This window comes from Suncus etruscus, chromosome 1 (assembly GCF_024139225.1).
Source record: "Suncus etruscus isolate mSunEtr1 chromosome 1, mSunEtr1.pri.cur, whole genome shotgun sequence".
Lineage (NCBI taxonomy): Eukaryota > Metazoa > Chordata > Mammalia > Eulipotyphla > Soricidae > Suncus > Suncus etruscus.
In genome coordinates this window covers 159,508,579-159,533,530 of record NC_064848.1, presented here as the reverse complement: position 1 = coordinate 159,533,530, position 24,952 = coordinate 159,508,579, and the positions used below count along the sequence as shown (strand labels likewise).

The 24,952-nt window shown below is 46.9% G+C and overlaps 1 protein-coding gene and 1 non-coding gene across 2 annotated transcripts in view; one reads left to right on the top strand and one right to left on the bottom strand.

Annotated features, from left to right (window-relative positions):
* Window positions 1-24,687, bottom strand: part of CRK (CRK proto-oncogene, adaptor protein) — a 53,008-nt gene extending 28,321 nt beyond the window's left edge. Inside the window, 2 exon segments of the mRNA XM_049782624.1 lie at window positions 11,756-12,291; window positions 24,438-24,687. Of these exon segments, the coding sequence (XP_049638581.1) occupies window positions 11,756-12,291; window positions 24,438-24,678 (777 nt within the window). The 5' untranslated portion in view covers window positions 24,679-24,687.
* LOC126026066 (U6 spliceosomal RNA) lies at window positions 8,906-9,012 on the top strand. Its single transcript, XR_007501564.1, has one exon. It is a non-coding gene; the product is annotated as a U6 spliceosomal RNA (small nuclear RNA).
* Window positions 24,688-24,952: the final 265 nt, after the last annotated feature.

Sequence of the window (24,952 nt, the reverse complement as noted above, 5' to 3'; positions counted from 1 at the left end):
CTCAAAACAACAAGAAGTAAAGAACTTTTTTGTTTGTTTTTGGGCCACACCTGGCGGCTCAGGGGTTACTATTGGCTCTCTGCTCAGAAATCGCTCCTGGTGGGCACAGGAATCTATGGGATGCCAGGATTCAAACCACAGTTGGTCCTGGGTCAGCCGTTTGCAAGGCAAATACCCTACCACTATGCTATGTCTCTGGTCCCAAATAAAGAACTTTTTTTTTTTTTTTTTTGGTTTTTGGGCCACACCCAGCGGTGCTCAGGGGTTACTCCTGGCTGTCTGTTCAGAAATAGTTCCTGGCAGGCACAGGGGACCATATGGGACACCGGGATTCGAACCAACCACCTTTGGTCCTGGATTGGCTGCTTGCAAGGCAAACAACGCTGTGCTATCTCTCTGGGCCTCAAATAAAGAACTTTTACTGGGGCCAGAGAGACAGTATAGGTCTTTTTTTTTTTTTTTTGGCCACACCCATTTGATGCTCAGGGGTTACTCCTGGCTAAGGGCTCAGAAATTGCCCCTGGCTTGGGGGGACTATATGGGATGCACCTTGGTCCTTCCTTGGCTAGCGCTAGCAAGGCAGAAACCTTATCTCTAGCATTACCTCAGCGGCCCCAAGACAGTATAGGTCTTAAGGCACTTAACTTACATGTAAATAACCCTGATTTGATAACTTACTACATATGGTTCTCCTTGTGCACTGCCAGGAGTGAGCTCTTCCAGTTGTGGCCCCCAAAACCAAAACCAATTACTAGGGCTAGAGAGACAGTACAGAAAGTAAGGCACTTTTCTTGCATGTGGCTGACCTGTAGTCACACTCGGCTACGCTCAGGGGTTACTCGTCTCTTGCTCAGAAATCACTCGTGGCAGGCTTGGGGATCATATGGGATGCCGGGAATTGAACCGGGGTCTCTCCCGGGTTGGACGCATGCAAGGCAAACACCCCACTGCTGTGCTATCGCGTTAGTACAGGAACAATTTCTGAACGCAGAGCCAGGAGTAACCCCTGAGCGCCACCAGGTGTGCCCCCAAAAACAAAACCAAACAAAATGCTGCGTCAGTAGGTATCTCTGGGAATCCAGAAAAAAATTACAATCTATCAATTTCAAGTTGATAAAGTGTTAAAATAATACATAGTATACTTAAGAGTCAGAGAAACAGTACAGTAGATGTTTCAGCACCCCAGATCGATCCCTCGCATTCTGTGAGGACTTCTGGGAGGGATTACCATACCCCTGAAATAGTCCCAATATCTTTTTGTTTTGTTTTGTTTTGTTTTGGGCCACAACAGCGGCACTCAGGTTACTCCAGGCTCTGTGCTCAGAAATCACTCCCGGCAGGCTTAGGGGACCATATAGGATGCTGTGTATTGAATCCAGGTCCTTCCTCAGCGATGCTTAGCTTGTACTCAGGAATTACTCCTGGCAATGACTGGAGAATAAAATGGGATACCAGGGAACTTGGGTCTGCTCATTGCAAGGCAAGCACTGTATTACTTCTCCGGGGCCCTGAACTCTATAAATTTTTCAGCTTTGTTTGGGGGGGTCACACCTGGCGATGCTCAAGGCTTTGTGCTCTTAATTACTCCTAGCAGGGCATGGGGGACCATAAAGGGTACCAGAGATTAAACTCAAGTAGGTCACATGCAAGGCAAGCACCTTACCCATTTTATTTATTTATCTCCAGCCCTCTGAGCTCTATCTTTTTGTTTGATTTTGGCTTACACCCAGCAGTACTCAGGGCCACTCTCAATTAAGTACGCTAGCTAGGGTCATTCCCAGTGATACCAGAGGATCATGTTGTATCCAAGATTAGACCTGAGGGCCCGGGGAGATAGCACAGCGGCGTTTGCCTTGCAAGCAGCCGATCCAGACAAAGGTGGTTGGTTCAAATCCCGGTGTCCCATATGGTCCCCTGTGCCTGACAGGAGCTATTTCTGAGCAGGCAGACAGGAGTAACCCCTGAGCATCGCCGGGTGTGGCCCAAAAACCAAAAAAACCAAAAAAAAAAAAAAAAAAAAAAAAAAAAGATTAGACCCTGAGACTTACACACAAAGCATGTACTCTGAGTCACCCTCCCCAGTCCTAGAAGTACACAAATCTTTTTTTCTAGCTTCCTATCAGTACAGACTAGGTCTTAGCCCTGTGAAAAAAAGATGGCAAATAACTGTAACCCACTACAGTACTACTGGTTATATGCTGTCAATAAAGCCACAAAGGCCCTCCTTGAAGACAACAACAGTAGCACTAAAATAAAAATATAAGCATAGGCCAAAGCAATAGGCACAGTGGTAAGGTGTTTTTGCCTTTCACATTGGCTGATAACCGGCGTCCCATATGGTCTCCCAAGCCAGGAGCGATTTCTGAGAGCATAGCCAGTGTAACCCCTTATCGTTACCATTGTGGCCCCCCCCCAAAAAAAAACCTATATATATATATACATATACATATTATGTATATCTATACATAATATAAAAACATATAGAGGGTCAAAGAGATAGTATAGCAGATAAGCGTTTTTGCCTTGAATATGCTGGCCCTAGGTTCAACCTGTGGCATCCTTATGGTCCATGAGCCTTCCAGAAATGATCCCTGAGTACAAAGCCTGAATAACCTGAGCACCACCAGCTGTGGTCCCAAAACAAAAATGAATACAAACTCAGGTTGAAACAGACAAATCTAAAAAAGAAACTGCACTTTCCTATAATAACTAACAGAATTTAAAAAAGAAAAATCTGGGGGCCTGGAGAGAGAGTATGGAGGAGGTAAGGCTTGCCTTGGATGCAGGAAGGTCAGTGGTTCAAATCCGGCATCCCATATGGTCCCCCCCCCCACCCACCAGCCTGCTAGGAGCAATTTCTGAGTGTAGAGCCAGGAGTAACCCCTGAGCACTGCCAGGTGTGACCCCCCCCAAAAAAAAAAAGAAAAGAAAATTTGGTTCATTATACCTCTACCTCCCAACAAGGCTTTTTTGGGGGATGGAAAGCCCACACTTAGGTGCTGAGGCTATTCCTATCTCTGTACTCCAGTACCATTGGTGGTGCTCAGGGGATCTTACAGGTGCTGCAGATTTGAGTCAGTGTTGCTGCAACAAGACCTACAAGGGGCTCTATGTTTTTCTCTTGGTTTTTTTTTTTTTTTTGGTCACACCCGGCGTTGTTCAGGGGTTACTCCTGGCTGTCTGCTCAGAAATAGCTCCTGGCAGGCACAGGGGACATTTCTCTTGGTTTTTAAGTCACAAGCTGAATATGGTCAGTGTTACTCCTGACCGGCTATGTGGGAGCCATGTGTGGTACTGGGAATCAAACCTGGAGTGAGCACTGTATTATATCTCTGATCTTTAATATCCTCTCCAGAGGTCCTCAAACTTTTTAAACAGGGGCCAGTTCACTGTCCCTCAGACCATTGGAGGGTCTGACTATAGTAAAAACAAAACTTATGAACGAATTCTTTTTTTTTTTGTTTTTTTTTTGTTTTTTGGGCCACACCCTGTGACGCTCAGGGGTTACTCCTGGTTATCGCGCTCAGAAGTTGCTCCTGGCTTCTTGGGGGACATATGGGACGCCGGGGGATCGAACCGCGGTCCGTCCTAGCTAGCGCAGGCAAGGCAGGCACCTTACCTCCAGCGCCACCGCCCGGCCCCATGAACGAATTCTTATGCACACTGCATATATCTTATTTGCAATGAAGAAACAAAACAGATACAAATACAATATGTGGCCCGGCGGGTGCATAGTTTGAGGACCACTGTGTCTAGCCCCCTTCCAATTGCATTGTTGTGGTTTTGATTTTTGGGCCACACCTGGCAGCACTCAGAAATTCTCTTCTGCAGGCTTGTGGGACCAGATGGGATGCTCGGATTGAATCCGGGTCCATCCCTGTGTCAGCAGCGTTGCAAGGCAAATGCCCTACTGATGCACTATCACTCCAGCCCCCTCAACTGCATGTTAACAACTTATCATCTATATATCTATAACAACTAAGATTATCTAGTAATACTTTATATTTGATTTTTGGGCCACACCCAAAAAATTGGCTTTGTGCTCAGAAGTCGCTATCAGGCTCAGGAGGACATATGGGATGGAATCGAATCCCATATGGGAATCAAACCTGGGTCTGTCTGGGGTCTGCGGCATGCAATGCAAATGCCTTATTGCTGTGCTATCTCTCCAGCCCCTTAGGAATACTTTAGTTGGGGCCGGGCGGTGGCGCTAAAGGTAAGGTGCCTGCCTTGCCTGCGCTAGCCTTGGACGGACCGCGGTTCGATCCCCCGGTGTCCCATATGGTCCCCCAAGCCAGGAGCAACTTCTGAGCACATAGCCAGGAGTAACCCCTGAGCGTTACCGGGTGTGGCCCAAAAACCAAAAGAAAAAGAAATACTTTAGTTTTAGTTTTTGTTTTTTTGTTTTGATTTTTGGGCCACACCCAGCTGCACTCTTGCTTGCAAGGCAAACGTCCTACCGCTGTGGTATCTCTCCGACCCCCCCCCTTAGTAATATTTTAAAGCTCCAATATTCTTTTTTTTTGTTTTTTTTGGGCCACACCCTTTTGATGCTCAGGGGTTACTCCTGGCTACGCGCTCAGAAATTGCCCCTGGCTTGGGGGGACCATATGGGACGCCAGGGGATCAAACCGAGGTCCTTCCTTGGCTAGTGCTTGCAAGGCTGACACCTTACCTCTAGCCCAAAAGCTCCAAAATTCTTTTTTTTTTTTTTTTTTGTTTGTTTTTGGGCCACACCTGGTAACGCTCAGGGGTTACTCCTGGCTATGCGCTTAGAAGTTGCTCCTGGCTTGGGGGACCATATGGGACACCGGGGGATCGAACCGCGGTCCGTCCAAGGCTAGCGCAGGCAAGGCAGGCACCTTACCTTTAGCGCCACCGCCCGGCCCCAAAATTCTAAGATGCATAAAAGAGTATCTTTTTTTTTTTTTTTTTTTTGGTTTTTGGGCCACACCCAGTGACACTCAGGGGTTACTCCTGGCTATGCGCTCAGAAGTTGCTCCTGGCTTGGGGGACCATATGGGACGCCGGGGGATCGAACCTCGGTCCGTCCAAGGATAGCGTAGGCAAGGCAGGCACCTTACCTCTAGCGCCACCGCCCGGCCCCTGAGAGTATCTTTTTTAAGCATATAAAATATTTAAAAGCGGGGTTGGCAAGGTGACGCTAGAGGTAAGGTGTCTGCCTTGCAAGCGCTAGCCAAGGAAGGACCGCAGTTCGATTCCCCGGCGTCCCATATGGTCCCCCCCCAAGCCCCCCCAAGCCAGGGGCGATTTCTGAGCGCTTAGCCAGGAGTAACCCCTGAACATCAAATGGGTGTGGCCCGAAAAAACAAAACAAACAAACAAAAAAAAATATATATTTAAAAGCTTTGTTTGAGGTTATTTGTTCTAACTTGTAAGAAGCAATCTTTTTTTTTGTTTTGTTTTTGGGCCACACCCAGTGACGCTCAGGGATTATTCTTGGCTATGCACTCAGAAATCACTCCTGGCTTGGAGGACCACATGGGACACTGTGGGGGGAGGGGGGAGTCAAACTGCGGTTCGTCCTAGGCTAGCACGGCACGGCAGATGTCTTATTTCTTGCGCCACTGCTCCGGCCCCAACAAGCCATCTTTAAAAAAAAAGAAGAGGCTGGAGAGATAGCACAGCAGTAGGGCTTTTGCCTTGTAAGTGGTCGATCCAGGACCATCCTTGGTTCAAATCCCGGCATCCCATATGGTTACCCGTGCCTGCCAAGAGCGATTTCTGAGCGCAGAGCCATGAGTAACCTAGGAGTGCCACCTGGTATGACTCAAAAAAAAACAAAAGAAAAAAAGAAGCCATCTTTAGTAATAAACACAGACTCAAAACCAAATTTACCCAATAGAAAGTTCCTGAAATCATAAACTGGTTTTCTATTTAAGTCTTTTTTTTTTTTTTTTGGGGGGGGGGGTGGCCACACCCGGCATTGCTCAGGGGTTATTCCTGGCTGTCTGCTCAGAAATAGCTCCCGGCAGGCACGGGGGACCATATGGGACACCGGGATTCGAACCAACCACCTTTGGTTCTGGATCGGCTGCTTGCAAGGCAAACGCTGCTGTGCTATCTCTCTGGGCCCCTATTTAAGTCTTTATTTAGTAAGATTTGTCTTTTACACAGGCAGAGAAGCTCAAACACTTTTGAGAACTGTAGCCTCCAACCAAGGCAGATATAAATAACAATTCAGAGAAAAAAAGTGCAAAATGTGGGGCCGAAGCAATAGCACAATGGGTAGGACGTCTGCCTTGCACTTGGCCAACCTGGGTTCAATTCCCAGCATCCTATATGGTCCTGAGTCTGCCAGAAGCAATTTCTGAGCGCAGAGCCAGGAGTAACACCTGAGAACCACTAGTGTGCCCCTCCCCACACAAAAATAATAAGAAATGCAAAACAAAAAGCACAATTATTATGGTTGCACTGGCTTGCTCCATGAATGCTACTTTCACATTCCAGTTCAGGGTTCAGTAATAATAAAGTCTGCAAAAAAAATCTGTCACATCAAACCAAAAAAAAAAAGGGGGGGGGATCGGAGAATAGCACAGCGATAGGGCGTTTGCCTTGTATGCAGCTGACCCAGTTTTTTTTTTTTTTTTTTTTTTTGGTTTCTGGGCCACACCTGGCAGTGCTCAGGGGTTACTCCTGGCTGTCTGCTCAGAAATAGCTCCTGGCAGGCACGGGGGACCATATGGGACACCGGGATTCGAACCAACCACCTTAGGTCCTGGATCGGCTGCTTCCAAGGCAAATACCGCTGTGCTATCTCTCCGGGCCCAGACCTGGGTTTGATTCCCGGCATCCCATAAGGCCCTCTGAGCCTGCCAGGAGCGATTTCTGAGTGCAGAGCCAGGAGTAACTCCTGAGCACTGCTGGATGTGGCCCCTCCCCCCCCCAAAAAAACATAGACACAGAATAGTCTCACTCATCTATGGGTTTTAAGAAAAATAAAGGATATTACTATAATAATGCCCAGAGATAATAGAGATGAAGGCCAGAAGGATCTGCTCACCATATGAAACAACTACTATCATGACAATTTTGACATGTGAGAGAAGTAGAATGCCTGTCTCGAATACAGGCAGGGGTTGGGAAGGAGGGAGGGGAACATTGGTGGTGGGAATGTTGCACTGGTGAAGGGGGGTGTTCTGTTTATGACTGAAACCCAACTACAAACATGCTTGTACATGGGGCTTAAATAAAGATTTTATTTAAAAAAAAAAAAAAAAAAAAAGAGGGGCCAGAGAGATAGCATGGAGGTAAGGCATTTGCCTTTCATGCAGGAGGTCATCGGTTCGAATCCCGGCGCCCCATATGGTCCCCTGTGCCTGCCAGGAGCAATTTCTGAGCCTGGAGCCAGGAATAACCCCTGAGCACTGCCGGGTATGACCCAAAAACCACACACACAAAAAAAAATATTCAAAGGAAAAATAAAATCAGTCACATCTATCATGTGTAGTGCTGGTGTTTGATACAGCCATCATCTGAGTTAAATTAAATGGTCAAACTACACTAAAACCTTTCTTACCTTGTCCTCCAAAAGTATAAAAACTGGTGTGTCCCAAAGAACTTTATATTTGGGGGGGGGGGGCAAACCGAGCAGAGCTTAGGGGTTACTTCAGAAATAACTCCTGGTAGGCTCAAGGGACCATATAGAATGCCAGAGATCGAATCCAGGTCAGTGAGCTGAGTGAATCAAATGCCCTACCTGCTGTGCTACTGCTCCAGCCCAAGAACAAATTTTTGTTGTTTTGTTTTGTTTTTGGGTCACACCCGGCAGCGCTCAGGGGTTAGTTACTCCTAGCTCTGCGCTCAGAAATTGCCCCTGGCAAGCACTGGGGTACCATATGGGATGAAGGGATTCGAACCACCCACCATCCATCCTAGGTCGGCTGCATGTAAGGCAAATGCCCTACTGCTGTGCTTATCTCTCCGGGAAAGAACCAACATTTTATAACCTATAAAAATAAGGATATTAAAAAAAAAAGGGTATTTTAAAAAATTGCATTATCACCCAAAATTCACTTTGAGGCCAAAAAGATAACTCACAAGATGATGGGTCTCATGCTGAAGTAATAGTATAGCGGGTAGGGTGTTTGCCTTGCATATGGTTGGCACAGGTTCCATCCACAGCATCCCATATGGTCTCCCAAACACTACCAGGAAAAATTCCTTGGGTGTGAAGGCAGGTGTAACCCGAGTACCATTAGTGAATTTTTTTATACACAAGAAGTTCAAGTTTTTGAGCCACACCCAGCAGCACTTGGGTTACTGCTGGCAGGTAAGAGGGACCATATGGGATGCCAGGGATCGAACCTGAGTCAACTGCATGCAAAGCCTGCTATGATATAGGCCCCAGGATGTTCAGGTTTGATCACTACAGTGTCTTAAACACTACTAGCTATGGCTTCCTAAAACATAATTATTGAAAAAAATACACACTTCACTTCCTTTTTTTTTCTCTTTTCCTTCTTTTTTTTTTTGGGGGGGGCCACACCCAGTGACACTCAGGGGTTACTCCTGGCTATGCTCTCAGAAATTGCTCCTGGCTTGGGGGACCATATGGGATGCTGGAGGATCAAACCACAGTCTGTCCTAGGCTAGCATGGGCAAAGCTTGTGCCACTACTCCAGCCCGTCCTGCTTTTGTTTTTTTTGGGGAGGATTACTCTTAGCTGTGTTTAAAGGACCATATAATATTGGTCCCTTCAGAATACCCAGGTATTCTGAACCCGAGGTAACTCAACAGGCTGGAGCATATGCTTTGCATGCAGAACAACTAAGTTTAATTCCTGACACCACACATGGTTCTCTAGGCACAGTCAGATGAAGCCACAAAGCGCTGTCAGTTATGGCCCTAAATCAAAACCAAACAAAATCAAAACAAAGAACAGGTGCTCGCTTCGGCAGCACATATACTAAAATTGGAACGATACAGAGAAGATTAGTATGGCTCCTACACAAGGATGACACGCAAATTTGTGAAGCGTTCCATATTTAAAAACAAAAAAAACAAAAAACAGGCTTTCCACATGGAAAACAGTGTTCAGACTGTTGAAATTCTCTCTTAGGGCCCTCCAAAATACACATTTTTACAGGGGGGACGGGACACAACAAAAACCAAATTTGTGGGGCCGGAGAGATAGCATGAAGGTAAGGCATTTGCCTGCATGCAGAAGGACAGTGGTTCGAATCCCGGCATCCCATATGGTCCCCAGCCTGCCAGGAGTGATTTCTGAGTAGAGCCAGGAGTAACCCGAGTGCTGTGGGTGTGACCCAAACACCATAAAAAACCAAAAACCAAACTTGTTTAGCAGCCAAATATTTAAGATTCAACTAACTCGTCTTTGTATCCATTATTCAGAATACAAAGTTACTTTAAACTTGTAGTCTCAGGGAATAGTTCAAATAAATTCTAGCACATTCTCTGAAGAAAAATCTACAGGTCTACTCAGTGTGGAAATATGACTCATAGAAAGGGCCAGAGAGAGTACAGCAAGTATAGCACTTGCCTTGCATATGGTCAACCAACCCAGGTTGATCCACTAGCACCCCATATGGCCCTGAGTCTGCCAGAAAAAAACAGAAATAAGCTTCAAGCACCACTATGTTTGGCTCAAGAAACATCATCATCATCATCATAATGAATAAAACATTTAGGGAAGATTTTACAAGAATACTTTTGCTCTTTCTCTGTTATCCGTGCTCACATAATCAGTGTTTATTAAAGCAGCTACTTTTTACCTCCAAGTTACTTTATCTGTACGTTTTGAAAAATGATACTTCTATACTCCTTTTTTGGGAAGGGAATACCTCTCTGTATTCAGCAATTATTCCTGGCTCTACACTTAGAAATTGCTGGCAGGTTTAGGGGGACCATATGGGATGCTGGGGATTGAACATGGGTTGGCCGCAAGCAAGGAAGCACTCTACCCACTGAACTATCTATCTCTCCAGCCCCTGTTTTTTTGTTTTTGTTTTTGGGCCACACCCAGAGGTGCTCAGGGGTTACTCCTGGCTGTCTGCTCAGAAATAGCTCCTGGCAGGGGGGGGGGGAGAGGGACGGGACAGGACATATGGGACATCGGGATTCAAACCAACCACCTTTGGTCCTGGATCGGCTGCTGCTGTGCTATCTCTCTGGGCCCCTTTGTAGTAACTTTTATGTTCAATCACTAGCTTAGCACAACTCACAAAGGAAGAGGGAGGGAGGACATACAGTTTCAAGTGTTAGAGAGAAATAAATATAAATCAGTGTTTGGCCAGAAGACAGGTTATTATCATTCTTATTCATCAGAGGCTAAAGTTTTCTCAAAAGAAATTAACTCCCAGGCCAAAGAGATAGTGTTAGAATACTGTTTGATGCCTGGAGGGGAGGGGTAGGAAATTGGCTTCTTCTATTACAAAAACCTTAAAAAGTTATGGGGAGGGTCGCACCTGGGAAGTGATAGAAAGAAGGTACAGGGCTAGAGCGATAGCAGAAAGGGTAGGGTGTTTGCCTTACACGTGGCTGACCCAGGTTTAATCCCCACCATCCCAATATCATCTCCCAAGCCTGCCAGGAGTGATTTCTGAGCACAGAGCCAGGAGTAACCCCTGAGCGCATCTGGGTGTAGCCCCCAAACACAAAAACAAAAGAAAAAAGGTTCAGAAAGTAGGGTGCAGGGTGGACAGATAGCACCGTGAAAGGGTGTTTGCCTTGCATGTAGCTGATCCAGAATTGTCGATGGTTCAAATCCCAGCATCCCATATTGTCCCTTGAGCTTGCCAGAACCATGAATAACCCAAATCCCAAAATCCCAAAAATACAAACAAAAAAAGCAGGGTGCTTGCCTTGCACATAAGCAACCTGGGTTTAATCTCTAAGCTTACAGGAGTGAACCTTGAGCACCACTAGATATGGCCAAAACCCCAAAAAATTAAGGGTCATGCAGTGTTTAGAGGACCATGTGTCAGTACTCAGAGGCCCAGGGATCAAATACAGGATTCCTGCATACACCCCAGTCCTTCCAATCATCTCGTAGGCCTAAAATGAACACTTTTTGGATATGTATATATATCTCTTCACATCTGTACTATCCTTTAGTGCTCTTCCAAATTCTTTTTGTTTTTTGGGTCACAACCATCAGCACTCAGGGGTTACCTCTGGCAGCCTCAGGGGACCATATGGGATGCCAGGAATCGAACAGGGGTCTGTCCAGGGTTGGCCGCATGCAAGGCAAATGCCTTAGTGCTGTGCTATTATTCTGGCCCCATCCTCCTAAATTCTTAACAATAATACAAGCTGTCAATCAATGGTAAAACCAAACTTCCTAAAAGAAAAACACTGTATTTTTGAGAAGTAATTTTTCAGTGTTTTCATGAGACCAAGTCTATGTTCAAATTTGTCTAAGCACACCTTAATTTAGAAATAACAGAGAGAAACAGAATAGAATGTAGATAAAGAAATATTTTAGGTTAATTCCTATAAATTTAGGTGGTGTTATTAAAGTAGTTAAAGTGTGTTTAGTAAATCAACGAGAACATTCAATTATACAGTTTTTAGCTTAGTTATTCCAAAATAGGTTTTCTTTAAAAAGGAGAAAACCCAACATTTCATGCCAAAATCAATACTTAATGGTTTGACAACTACAACATCATCACAATACTGGTGCTCGTAATCAGAATTCCTAAAAAGCTACAAGAGGTCTGAAAGGGAGACCCTGTAGCAGATCTCTCCTTTCTACATTTTGCACGTTATGTACCTCCAAAGCCAAGGCTGTCTTGTCGTAGGCATTAGGGACTCGCTTCTGGATTACCCTGGCATAAATGGGCCCATTCTGGAGGTTAGGGAGCGGAGTGTTGACGCTGGGTTGGGCATAGGGCCCAGGCTCCGGCCCACCCAGTGGCTGTGGGTGGGAACCCTCCTGGTTACCTCCAATCAGAGCCGATACTGAGGCGGAGACAGGTCTAAACTTCTCCACGTAAGGGACTGGAATCATCCCCCTCTTGCCTTCGCTGTCCTCTGCATTCCACCACTGCTCTTCAGGCTTATCCCGGATTTTCAGGATGTCTCCTTTCTTAAAGGGAAGATCTTCTTCATCATTCCCATTAAAGTCAAAGAGGGCTCGTACATACTCTTCCTCCTCTGACCTGAGAATTACTCCACTACCCTGCCTGGATCTAGGAACTGGTTCTATCAATGTTGTAGTGTCCAAATAGTGTATTTTGTAGAATTCCAGTAAAGCAGGCAATGAATCAAACTCTTGATCGCCTATTCGGAGTCTGGAGGGGCTCACTCCTGGAAAAAAAACAGAGCAGGATATTATTTAAAGATGCTTAATACTAGAGATGAAAAACAGCTTTTAAGTATTTCCTATACACATTTGGTTAATATTTAATCGGGGTGGGGGGAGGATCCATAGGGGCCCAAGTGAGAGAAGAGTGGGCTGAGCATCTGCCTTGCACATATCCCATATGGTACTCTGAACCCACCATGAGTGATCCCTGAGTTCAGAGCCAGGAGTAACTAGAGGACCTCTGGGTGTGGTTGGAAAAAAACAAAGCCCCCCGCCCAATCCAAAATCACAACCCATAAACTTGTAGAAGAAATAAATTCTCTTCCCCATAGCAAACTGAAACTGAAACCATACTTGATACTTGAAACATTCCCTCAGAAGAAAATTATTACAAAATAATACCCAGCTATCAAGGTGTCAAACAAAGGTGTTCCTACTTCCTTTTCTCAGTAATGTCTTCCTTTGGTATGTAAAAGCCCACCAGGATTAAAGGACCTTCCCCCATCCGGGAGGATTTGGTTCTGGAGAATTGAGAAATGGTGGCTTGGGGCTCTGGAGAGAGCACATGGCAGAGAGGCCATGAGGCAAAAAAGCAAGTTATAAATCTTGTCCTCACTGGCTTGGCATTATTTCTCTGTTGCTACCTGCTTCATCAGACCCATTTGCCTAAGGGGTTAGAAACATGATGCCTGGTGCTGTCTCACCACCCGTGGATATTTTTATAGTTCATCACCATTCACAACAAAGAAGGAAAAGGTGGTCACAACAGAACAGGTCCATGACATATGCTAACGATAATATAGGATCAAAGACAAATAGGAAGTTTTTTTTTTAAGCCAGTCAAATTGAACAGTGTGTGTGGGGGTTATATACCAACTTTTGTGATACTAACATTAATAAGTTCTGATAAAGCACTGCCATAGGACCAGCCAAGATTTTTAGTTCTCCATTAGTGCTCCATTATTTTTTTTTTTTTTTTTTTGGTTTTTGGGCCACACCCGGCATTGCTCAGGGGTTACTCCTGGCTGTCTGCTCAGAAACAGCTCCTGGCAGGCACGGGGGACCATATGGGACACCAGGATTCGAACCAACCACCTTTGGTCCTGGATCGGCTGCTTGCAAGGTGTTTTGCAAGGCAAACACCGCTGTGCTATCTCTCGGGGCCCTAGTGCTCCATTATTTACAAAGTAGCATAAAGCCCAAAATTATGTTGAAATTTTTTTTTTTTTTTTTTTTGGTTTTTGGGCCACACCTGGTAACGCTCAGGGGTTACTCCTGGCTATGCGCTCAGAAGTTGCTCCTGGCTTGGGGGACCATATGGGACACCAGGGGATCGAACCTCGGTCCGTCCAAGGCTAGCGCAGGCAAGGCAGGCACCTTACCTTTAGCGCCACCGCCCGGCCCCGAAATCTTTTATTTTTTAGTTTTTGGGCCACACCTGGCAGCGCTCAGGGGTTACTCCTGGCTCTGCACTCAAAAATTACTCCTAGAGCTGGAGTGATAGCACAGTAAATAGGGCATTAGCCTTGCACATGGACAATCGGGATGGATCAGGTTCCATCCCCAGCATCCCATATGGTCCCCTGAGCCTGCCAGGAGCAATTTCTGAGCACAGATTCAGGAGTTACCCCTGAGCACTGACAAGTGTGGAACCAAAATAAAAATAAAAATAAAGAAATCACTCCGGGGGCGGTGAGGTGGCGCTAGAGGTAAGCTGTCTGCCTTGCTAGCACTAGCCAAGGAAGGACCATGGTTCGATCCCCCGGTGTCCCATATGGTCCCCCCAAGCCAGGGGCAATTTCTGAGCACTTAGCCAGGAGTAACCCCTGAGCATCAAACGGGTATGGCGAAAAAACAAAAACAAAACAAAAAAAGAAATCACTCAGGTTAGACTCAGGGAATCATAGGGGATGACAGGAATCAAACCCAGTCGGCCAAAAGCCCTACCCACTATGATAATGCTCTGGTCCCCTCTCACACTTTTTGACATCACCCATCTCCTGCTATATCAACATTTATGCCCTAACTTATGCCATCTTTTGTTTCTGTGCCACACCTGGCAGTGCTCAGACCATAAGTGGTGCTGGGATGTAACTCATCAGCTTTGTGCAAGGTTAAGCATCAGACCTGCTGTACTATTTCTTAGGGAACCCTCTGCTGTCTTTATTTTGGGGGGGTCACACCCAGTAGTGCTCAGGGGTTACTCCTGCTCTTCGCTCAGAAATCACTTCTGGCAGGCTTAGGGGACCATATGGGATGCTGGGAATTGAACCAGGGTCTGTCCTGTGTTGGCTGCAGGCAAGGCAAAGGCCCTACCGCTATGCTATCGCTCCAGCCATTTTTTTTTTTAAGTAGAGTCATACCTATAATGTTGAAAGGCCATATGATGCTGAGGACAAGCTCTATGCATATGATTTTACCCATATTCCCAGCTCTAAGCCATGCTATCTTAACAGTGGTTACCAAACCATATCACAATGCCTATGATTACAAAAAACAAACAACAGCACAACTTAATTTAGGGACCAGGAATGAAATTTAGTGGTTAATGTGTATACCTTGTATGTGGAGGACATGGGTTAACTCTCTGACACCACTGAAACAAAAACAAATACTATCAAGACCAGAGTGGTAGGGCCTTTTGCCTTGCACACAGCCAACCTGGGTTCGATTCCTGGCAGCCCATTTGGTCTCCCAAGACTGGCAGGGGCGGATTCTGAGCACAGAGCCAGGAATAGCCCAAGCACCGTTGGATGCTTGCCTTTCATGCGGCCAATCCTGGTTTATTTATATTTTGGGTTTTTTGGGGGGTGCTACACCTAGTGGTTACTCCTGGTTCTATACTCAGGGGAACACAGAAGGTGCTGGGATTAAAACCTGGGATTACCCACTATATTATTAGTATTGCTCCAGTGCAATTCTGGTTTTATCCAAGTAGGGCTCAAATCATGACCCCAACAAACAGTGCTCAGAGTAACCCCAAACCACCACAGCACAAATCAAACAGAGTACTGCTGGGTAGATACAGATAATCTGTATCTGTAGATAGAGTACTGCTGGGTGTGGCCCCAAAACAAAACAAAAATTCATGTATGCCTATGGGTTCTTAAAGCTATGTTTCCTATTTTTAATTCCTTCCTCAACATAATTATAAGATTCACATATCACCCATTAAAAAACGAAAAGGGGGTTGGGGCCAGAGATTATAGCATGGAGGTAGGGCTTTTGCCTTGCATATAGGACAGTGATTTGAATCCCGGCATTCCAGGAGCGATTTCTGAGCGTAGAGCCAGGAGTAACCCGAGCGCTGCCACAAGTAGTAGAGCGTTTGCCTTGCATGCGCTAACCTAAGACATATTGCTGTTTGATCCCCTAGTGTCCCATATGGTGCCCCAAGCAAGAAGCGATTTCTGAGCGCTAGGAGTAACTAATATAGCTAGGAGTAACCCCTGAGCGGCACTGGTGTAGCCCACAAACCAAAAAAAGGAAAAAATATACCATAGTGGTAGGGCAATTGCCTTACAAGCCGCAATCCGATTCCTGGCATCCCATATGCCACCACCCCCAGCCTGCCAGGAGTGATTTCTGAGCGCAGAGCCAAGAGTAACCTAACCCCTGAGCACCACTGAATGGGACCCAAACCAACCAAAATAAAAAATAGGGAGAGTGAGCCAGATAGTACAGGAAGGGGCTAGTCTCGCATGTGCCAATCAATTTGAATATCTAGTACTATATACAGCTCTCCAGGCCTGGATTGGGATGGGATCACTCCTGAGTACAGCAGAGCCAAGAATTTTAGTACCACCAAGTACTAAAATATAAATGAAGGGGAAGTTGAACAGATGTTTCCCCAAAGATATACAGAAGGTCAAAAGGCATATGAAGGTTCATTGTAACTGATTAGTTTAGGAAATCAAAAATAACAATTAGTTATCACCTGGGTCCCTGAAAGAGGTACAGCAAGATAAGCAAGCACATGTATCCAAATCCGGAGCAATACATATGTCCCTCAGCTCTGCTTAGTAACCCATGGACACTGAACCAGGGTGAAGTCTTGAGGATCTCTGAATCCCAAAAATCAAACCAAAACAATGAGTTATCACCTCATCAGTAAAATGGAATACTTCAAAGAGCCTGAAGGGTGAAGATGAAGTGAAAAAGGAAACATTGGGGGAGAGCAATAGCACTCGGCGGTAGGGTGTTTGCCTTGCACACTGCGACCCAGGACAGAACCAGGTTCGAATCCCCATTATCCCATATGTTCCTCCATGTGTGCCAGAATAAGTCACCCTAAATACCGCTGGGTGTGCCCCAGAGACAAAAAAAAAATGAGAAAGGAAAAAGAAACATTTGGGGCCAGAGCAATAGTATAGCTCGTAGAGCCCAGTTTTCGATCCCTGGCATTCCATATTCCCCTTAGCCTGCCAGGAGTGATTCCTGAGTTTCGAACCAGGAGTAACCCATGTGAAACCCACCCCCGAGAAAAGAAAAAATCTTTACATACTGTTGGTCTGTCTGGTTCATATACTATGGTAAACTGATGACCTTTCAAAATCTTAAAATTAAAGAGTTTCTGGGGCCGGAGTAGTGGCGCAAGCGTAAGGTGTCTCTGCCTTGCACGCGCTAGCCTAGGACAGATCATGGTTTGATCCCCCAGCGTCCCATATGGTCCCCAAGTCAGGATTGACTTCTGAGCACATAGCCAGGAGTAACCCCTGAGCGTCACCGGGTTTGGCCAAAAAACAAAAACTTTCTTTTTTTTTTGGTTTCTGGGCCACACCCAGTAATGCTCAGGGGTTACTCCTGGCTATGTGCTCAGAAGTTGCTCCTGGCTTGGGGGACCATATGGGACACCGGGGGATCGAACCGCGGTCCGTCCAAGGCTAGCACAGGCAAGGCAGGCACCTTACCTTTAGCGCCACCGCCCGGCCCCACAAAAACTTTCTATATTATCCAGAAGATTCACTCCTGAGCATCTGTAGCAATACAGAAATATTAATTTAAAAAGATACTTGTGGAGCTGGTAGAGTATTTGCCTTGCATGAGGGTTCAATCCCTGGCATCTGGTCCCCAGAACCTGCCAGAAGTAATTTCTGAGCACAGAACCGGGAATAACCCGAGTGCCACTAAGTGTGGTCCAAAAACCAAAATTAAAAAAAAAAAAAAAAAGAGATCTTTGCAAAGCTATGTCCACTGCAGTGTTATTTATTTACAATAGCCAAGATCTGGACACAACCTAAGTTGTCAACAGATGAGTGGAATGAATTACAATGGACTACAATTTGGTTCTAAGAAAAGATGAAGAGGGCCGAGGCCATAGCAAAGCAGTAGGGTGTTTGCCTTGTATGTGGCCGACCCGGGACAGACCTGAGTTCAATCCCTGGCATCCCATATAATCGTCCAATCTGCCAGGAGCAATTTCTGAGCACAAATCTAGATTACTCCCCAGAGCACCGCTGGGTGTGGCCCAAAAATAAAAATTATAAAAAGAAAAGAAAACATGATAAAAGTGACCAAACAGGGGACCAGAGAGATAGCATGGAGGTAAGGCATTTGCCTTTCATTCAGAAGGATGGTGGTTCGAATCCCAGCATCCCATATGGTCCCCCATGCCTGCCTGGGGCAATTTCTGAGCATAGAGCCAGGAGTAACCCGAGTGCTGCCGGGGCGTGACCCCCGCCCCAAAATAAAAAGAAAGTCACCAAACTGGGGACCAGAGAGATAGCATAGTGGTAGGGTGTTTGCCTTACATGCAGCCGATCCAGGACAGGTGGTGGTTCGAATCCCGGCATTCCATATGGTTCCCCCCTCCACCGTTGCCTGCCAGGAGTGCTTTCTGAGAGCAGAGCCAGGAGTAACCCCTAAGCACAGCTGGATATGACCCAAACAAAAACAAAAAAAAAAAAAAAAAAAAAAAGGAAAAGGAAAGAAAAACAACAAATAATAGTACTGTATACCTATAGTAATACTCCTTTGAGGCATCAAACATAATTTATGTTACAGGGGCTAGAGAAATAGAACAGTAAGTAGGGTGTTTGCCTTAGACAAGGGGACTGGTGTTTGAGACCCCAACATCCCATTGTCTTTTGAGCAGATAGTACTTATCCCTGAGTGCAGATCCAGGAATAAGTACAGAGCACAGCTGAGTGTGGCCCAAAAATGAAAACAAGATTACAAATGGGGGCAGAGGGCCTGGAGAGATAGCACAGCGGTGTTTGCCTTGCAAGCAGCCGATCCAGGACCTAAGGTGGTTGGTTCGAATCCCGGTGTCCCATATGGACCCCCGTACCTGCCAGGAGCTATTTCTGAGCAGACAGCCAGGAGTAACCCCTGAGCACTGCCGGGTGTGGCCCAAAAACCAAAAAACAAACAAACAAAAAAATGGGGGGCAGAGAGCACAATGAGTTAGTACCTTGTGTCAGCTAATGCCACTTTGACACACTGAGCATCACCAGGAATGATATCTGAACAGAGTACAAATAAGCCCAAAATACCACCTTGCATGCATGACCCAAACACCCAACTCTTCGGCCCCACAAAATTACAAATGGTAAGGTGAATAATATTTTTTTTTTTTTTTTTTTTTTTTTTTTTGGTTTTTGGGCCACACCCGTTTTACGCTCAGGGTTACTCCTGGCTATGTGCTCAGAAATCGCCCCTGGCTTGGGGGGACCATATGGGACGCCGGGGATCGAACCGCGGTCCTTCCTTGGCTAGCGCTTGCAAGGCAGACACCTTACCTCCAGCGCCACCTACCGGCCCCGAGAATAATATTTTTTACTGGCTTGTCCAATTCCTAAGCTTTTTGGGGGGCAGAGCCCACACCCAGAGGTGCTCAGGGGTTACTCCTGGCTCTGCTCTCAGGAATCATTCCTGGCGGTCCTTGAGAGATCTTATGGGAATCTGTGGATTGAACATGGGTTGGCTGTGTGCAAGGTAAATGTCCTACCCTCTATACCCTTGATGGTGAACCTATGGCACTCGTGCCTGCGGTGGCATGCAAAGGATTTGCAGCTGGCACATGGGAAGGTCTGCAATTATGATATGTGGCGTGGCAGGAGGCGAGTGTGCCAGTGTCTGCTTTGCAACTCATCTGGCAACAGGGCCGGACTAGCCATTGGGAGGACCGGGCACTGTGCAGCAGTTTGGGCACTGGTTCAAAAAGGTTAGACATCACTGCTCTATACTATCACTCTGGCTCCAAAGTTTAACTATTTATCTTTTACATATGAGGAAACAGAGGCATAGAGAAATTAAAAAACTTGCTACAAGGGGATGGAGAGATAGCACAGCAGTAACGTGTTTGCCTTGTATGTAGCTGACCCAGGATGGACAGTGGTTCGAATCCCAGCAATCCCATATGGTCCCCCCATGCCTGCCAGGAGCGATTTCTGAGCACAGAGCCAGAAGTGGACCCAAAGCAAGCCGGGTGTGACCCAAAAACCAAAAAAAAGAAAAAAACTTGCTATGAGGTACATGCACAAATACAAGTAAATAAGACTCAAACCAGGCCAGAAACAGTACAATGAGTAAGGGTACTTGTCTTCCACGTGGCCTATCTAGGTTTGATCCTTATATATGATCTCCTAAGTCCCTGCCAGGATAGAGCCCATGAACACTAGGTATGGCAATAAACAAAAACAACTTCAAACCCTGGGGCCGGGTAGGTGGCGCTGGAGGTAAGGTGTCTGCCTTGGCAAGCGCTAGCCAAGGAAGGACTGCGGTTCGATCCCCAGGCGTCCCATATGGTCTCCCCCCAAGCCAGGGGGCATTTTCTGATGCGCTTAGCCAGGAGTAACCCCTGAGCGTCAAACGAGTGTGGCCCAAAAAAAAAAAAAAGAAAAAAAGAAAACAACTCAAACCCAAATTCAAAGATCAAGTACAGAACTACTTTCTCAACATAGTTTTGTCAACTGTCTACTGGTTAAGATTTAGTAATACTTCATTGTTCTAACAGGAACTAGTCAAGGATCAATGGTTGCAAAGCAATGCCAAATGACTCACTTTGAAGGACAACCTGAAAGTATAACCAGTATACTGTATCTGACAAAGCTCAGTCCTATGGCTATGAGTAAAAGCCACAGTAGACACTGCAATCTGCAGATTAGCCTATTTTAAGCTTATGCCCCTAAAACACTTTAGTTGGACCAGAGAGATGGCTCAGAGTTGACAAAACACTTTCTAAGTGGGAGGTCTGGTCTGTTCATGAACTCCAGCCCTTGAGCCATGGCTAGGACTCTACAACTGACTTGAACTAGTGGGTGTGTACCAATACTAAAATGCTCACACTTTTCTATTATCCTTTACTTTTACTCTTAAATAGAAAGAGGGAGTCCAGGACATAGACTAAACGTTTTTTTTTTTTTGTTTTGTTTTTTTTAATTTTGGGTCATACCCTACAACGCTCAGGGGTTACTCCCCACTCCTGGCAGGGCTCCGGGGACTATATGGGATGTCAGGATTCATACTACCGTCTTTCTGCACCATGCTGTCTCTCCAGCCCCAAAGACTAAAGTTTTTAAATCTATGTGCACTAGAGATCTCAAAATCAAACTTTAATCTTTTTGGTTTGGAGGCCACACCCAGCCACATTCAGGGGTAAACTCTTGGCTGTGCACTCAAAAATCATCCTGGCAGGCTGGGGGAACCATATACCAGGAATCAGAACCAGGTTGACCGCATGTAAGGCAAAGACCTGTGCTACCACTCCAGCCCCAAAATCAAACTTTTTTTTTTTTTTTTGGTTTTTGAGTCACACCTGGCAGTGCTCAGGTGTTACTCCTGGCTCTATGCTCAAAAATCAAACTAATTGAGAGATAGTAATGTTAGCTTTCAGGTCAGAATTCATAAATTTAAATTTTTCTTGTTTTGTTACCACGCCCATTCATACGCAGGGATCACTCCTATGAGACCATATAGAGTGTTGGGGAGCAAACCCAAGTTGGCTGCATGCAAAGCAAGTGCCCTACCACACTGTTCTATCCCTCTAGCTCTAGAATCAAATTCTGACTCAGTTACTTACTAGTTGTGTAACCTTGGGTAAATAACTAAATCTGTTTCATATATAAAATGAAAATATTTTATTTTATTTTTGTTTTGTATTTGGGCCACACCCGTGATGCTCAGGGTTACTCCTAGCTCCGCACTCAGAAATCACTCCTGGCTTGGGGGACCATGTGGGACGCCAGGGGATTTAACCACGGTCTGTCCTAGGTCAGCCAGCCGCGCACAAGGCAAACGCCCTACACCACTGTGCCACCACTCCGACCCCTAAGAAATGGAATATTTTAATAAATGATGTTCACAGTAATTACCTCACTAGATTGTTATAGACAATACTTAATTTGCAAAGTGTTTTTTTTTTTTTTTGGGGGGGGGGTTCCTGTGTTCAGAGCTTATTCCTGGCTCTTAGGAATGACTCTTGGTGAGGCTGAGGGAGGGGATCATATAGGGTACCAGGGATCAAAACCAGGTCACCTGCCTGCATAACAATCATTACTCCACCTACTATACTATCTGCCATTCAGCACAGTGTCTTACACAGAACTAATCAATAAATGTTAGTTATTAATACGATGTATGTCTAAAATTCAAGAAGTTGGAACCAAAGAGATAGCACAGCAGCAGTACGGCCAACCTAGGACTGAAGGTGGTTCAATTCGGGGCATCCCATATGGTCCCTGGAGTCTTCCAGAAGCGACTCCTGAGCACTTCTGGGTGTGACCCATACTAAACAAAACAAAATTTCAAGCAATTCCTCTCTGGTTTCAAAAGAAAGTAAGAGAGTAAGACTGATGGAGAGGTGAAAACAAAGTTGAAACAACTAAATCAACTGCCCTGTGTGGGAAAGAGCAGACATAATCACCATAATGCCATGAAACTTCCACACCCTATTCACAAACTTCAGCAATCTTTATATTTTCTCATGGGTCAAGGCTCTGAACTCATATCAATTAGGAAAAGGTGGAGTCCAATAAAAAGGTAAGTACAGAGCAATAGTAGCATCACAATGCCAAGGTGATCCTTGGGTGATCCAACCAATCCTGCTTGGTTATACCAAGGACTTTGCAATCGACAAAACAGATAAAGTTGAGAATTGAAGGCCAGCAAGATGGTTCAAAGAGGTGGAATGCATGCTTTGCATGTGGGAGTCCCTAGGTTTTCAATTCCCCATGCAGCTAAGGGTGAGCTTCCCACTCCCTCCGCAAAAAATGAGAATGTTGTTTCAGTTAGTTTGTGACCATGTCACTATAATCCTGATAAACTGGTAGGTAGTTAACAGTAAAGTGTATCTGCTCTAGAGAAAAATTAATGTTATATCAAAATTGTCTTACGATAGTAAACCTAGCTAATTGTAAAATGTAAGATAACTCATGGACAGCTTCTTTCCCAGTTTTTTACTGTCATTCCTGGAAGTGCTCAAGGGCTTACTCTTCTTAGCTGTGTTAGAGGGACCATATGCAATACAAGGGATCAAACGGGGTTAGCCACATGCAAGGCAAGGATCTCATACTATCTGACATCAGGATCCCAAATTCTTGCAGAGGGTGGGGTGTGGGCAGCAGTGTAGTTCAGGACAAACATATCTATGAGACCCTGGTTTGTTTTTCAGCATCCCAAAAATCAAAATGAAACTGTGTGCGGCAAGTATATAGTAATGCATGTATCTTTCATACATGAGACCTACACTTGAACACCAGCATCTCAAAACAACAACAAAACCCAAAGTGCTAACAACAATCAAGACCATCTGTCCTGTCTCAAAGTCCTGCTCAAAGTCAACGAAAAAGCTATGTTAAGAGTTATCCTAAAAGGGAAGTTTGCAAAGACTGGCTCTGGGTCCTCCGTCACTTGGGCGGGAATCCAGCCTCATGGCCGGTCTGGTGGGGAGGAAAATGCTTCATTCAACTGGGGAACACTGGAGAAGGTACTCAGACTCCTGCAGTTAGACAATTATAATAACCTCAGCTTTATCTGCACCTCTGTTGCTAGTGAAGCACAAGATTTCACAAATGAGGCCCTAAAAGGTAACACACACCCCCTAAGCTCAGCACCACCAAAAAAGAACTCCTCAGCACCTCACAACTTTCAATACTAAGTATCCAAACTCCCTCTTGACAAAGTCCCCAAGGCCTAGCTAAAACAGTGATGGGGCAGAGAACGTGTGGCTCATATGAACTCTCAAAAGGAGATGCTTAGCGAAGGTCTGGGCCTGAGATGTGGGAATGAACACTCAGGCCGGCCACAGCTCCGAGGGAACAGGAGGGGCCTCAGAAAGTGCAGCCTTAACTTGACAATAAATAGTTAAAAGTCCAAGGAAAGAAAAGCTACAGCTCCATCCGCTTCTTGGGAAGGAATTGTTTCCTTCTGCTGTGTTTATTTCCTTAAAGCCAACCAACCAACAAAAAAAAAAGTCTCTCAGAGGCGAACACCTGGAAGGAGAAAGCTCTCAGCTCTGGATGGAAGGGAGGAAGGAAGGAAGCAAGCAAGGAAGGAAGGAAGGAAGGCATGAGGATGGGGTGATCCTTGAGCACCAGGCAGGAGTCCCTTCCTCCTGGGCCAACATTCCTTCTCCTCGGGCTCAGGCAGGCACTGAGCTCGCCACCCTCATCCTCATCCTCGGCTGTGTGGGGAGGGAAGAGCAGAGCGGAGCGGAGCACGGTGAAGCAAAGCGGTTCTGGACAAATGCCCAAGAAAGGCAAAAGCAAAAAGAGCAGCGGAGCGGCTTCCTGAGGGTGTGTGTGTCAGTCTTCATCCCTGCGGGGCGGCATGAGCGACTTCCTACCCGAGGCCAGCCGCCAGCAGGGCAGGGGCAGGGGGACCCCGACCCCGCCAGAAAGCAACGGCTTGAAGCACGGGTGGGTGGGGTGGTGCTTGGTGCCCCCGCCCCCACGTCGATCGGTCGGTCGGGCAGGCCCCGGGGCCCCACCCTGGGGCCGCGGCAGCGCAGTTCCCCTTCCCCGGGGCTGTCCGATCTCCCGGGCACACCCAGAGAGGCCTCGGGGCCTCCCCTCCCACACGCGATCGCGACGGCGGTGGAGGGTAGAGGGTGGAGGGCGAGGGCGGCTGCTGCTGCTCCGGGTGCTCCAGCCCGCCCGTCCCGCGCAGCCCCACCGACCCGGGCGACCCGACCCGACCCGACCCTCACCGGGCGGCGGCTGGGCGGGCGAGGGCGGCACGGGCGGGCGCGGGCCGCTGCTGTTGATGATGTAGTGCGAGACGCGCGAGTTCTCCGACACGCTGAGCACATAGTCCCCGGGGCTGGTGCTCGAGTCCCGCACCAGGAACACCCCGTGCCGCTGGCCCTGCAGCAGCGCCACCGCCTCCTGCCGGCTCAGGCGGCCCCAGTACCAGCTGCTCCGCTCCTCCGAGTCGAAGTTGCCCGCCATGGCCGCCGCCGCCGCGCCGGCCCTCCGCCGGCCCCGCCGCCCAGCGCACCGCTCCGCACCGCACCGCACCGCCCGCACCGGCTCGGCTCGTTCGGCGCTCGCAGCCGCGCGCTCAGCCCTGCTCGCGGGAGCGCCCGAAATGGCGGCGGCGGCCGCGGGCCTTCCCCACCGGAAGTGACGCCGCCCGGCGCCGCGGAGGATGCCGGGAAAGGGGCCGGCGGCCGCCATCGGGAAGGTCGAGGGAACGCTGCTGCTGCTACTACTACCACCGCCA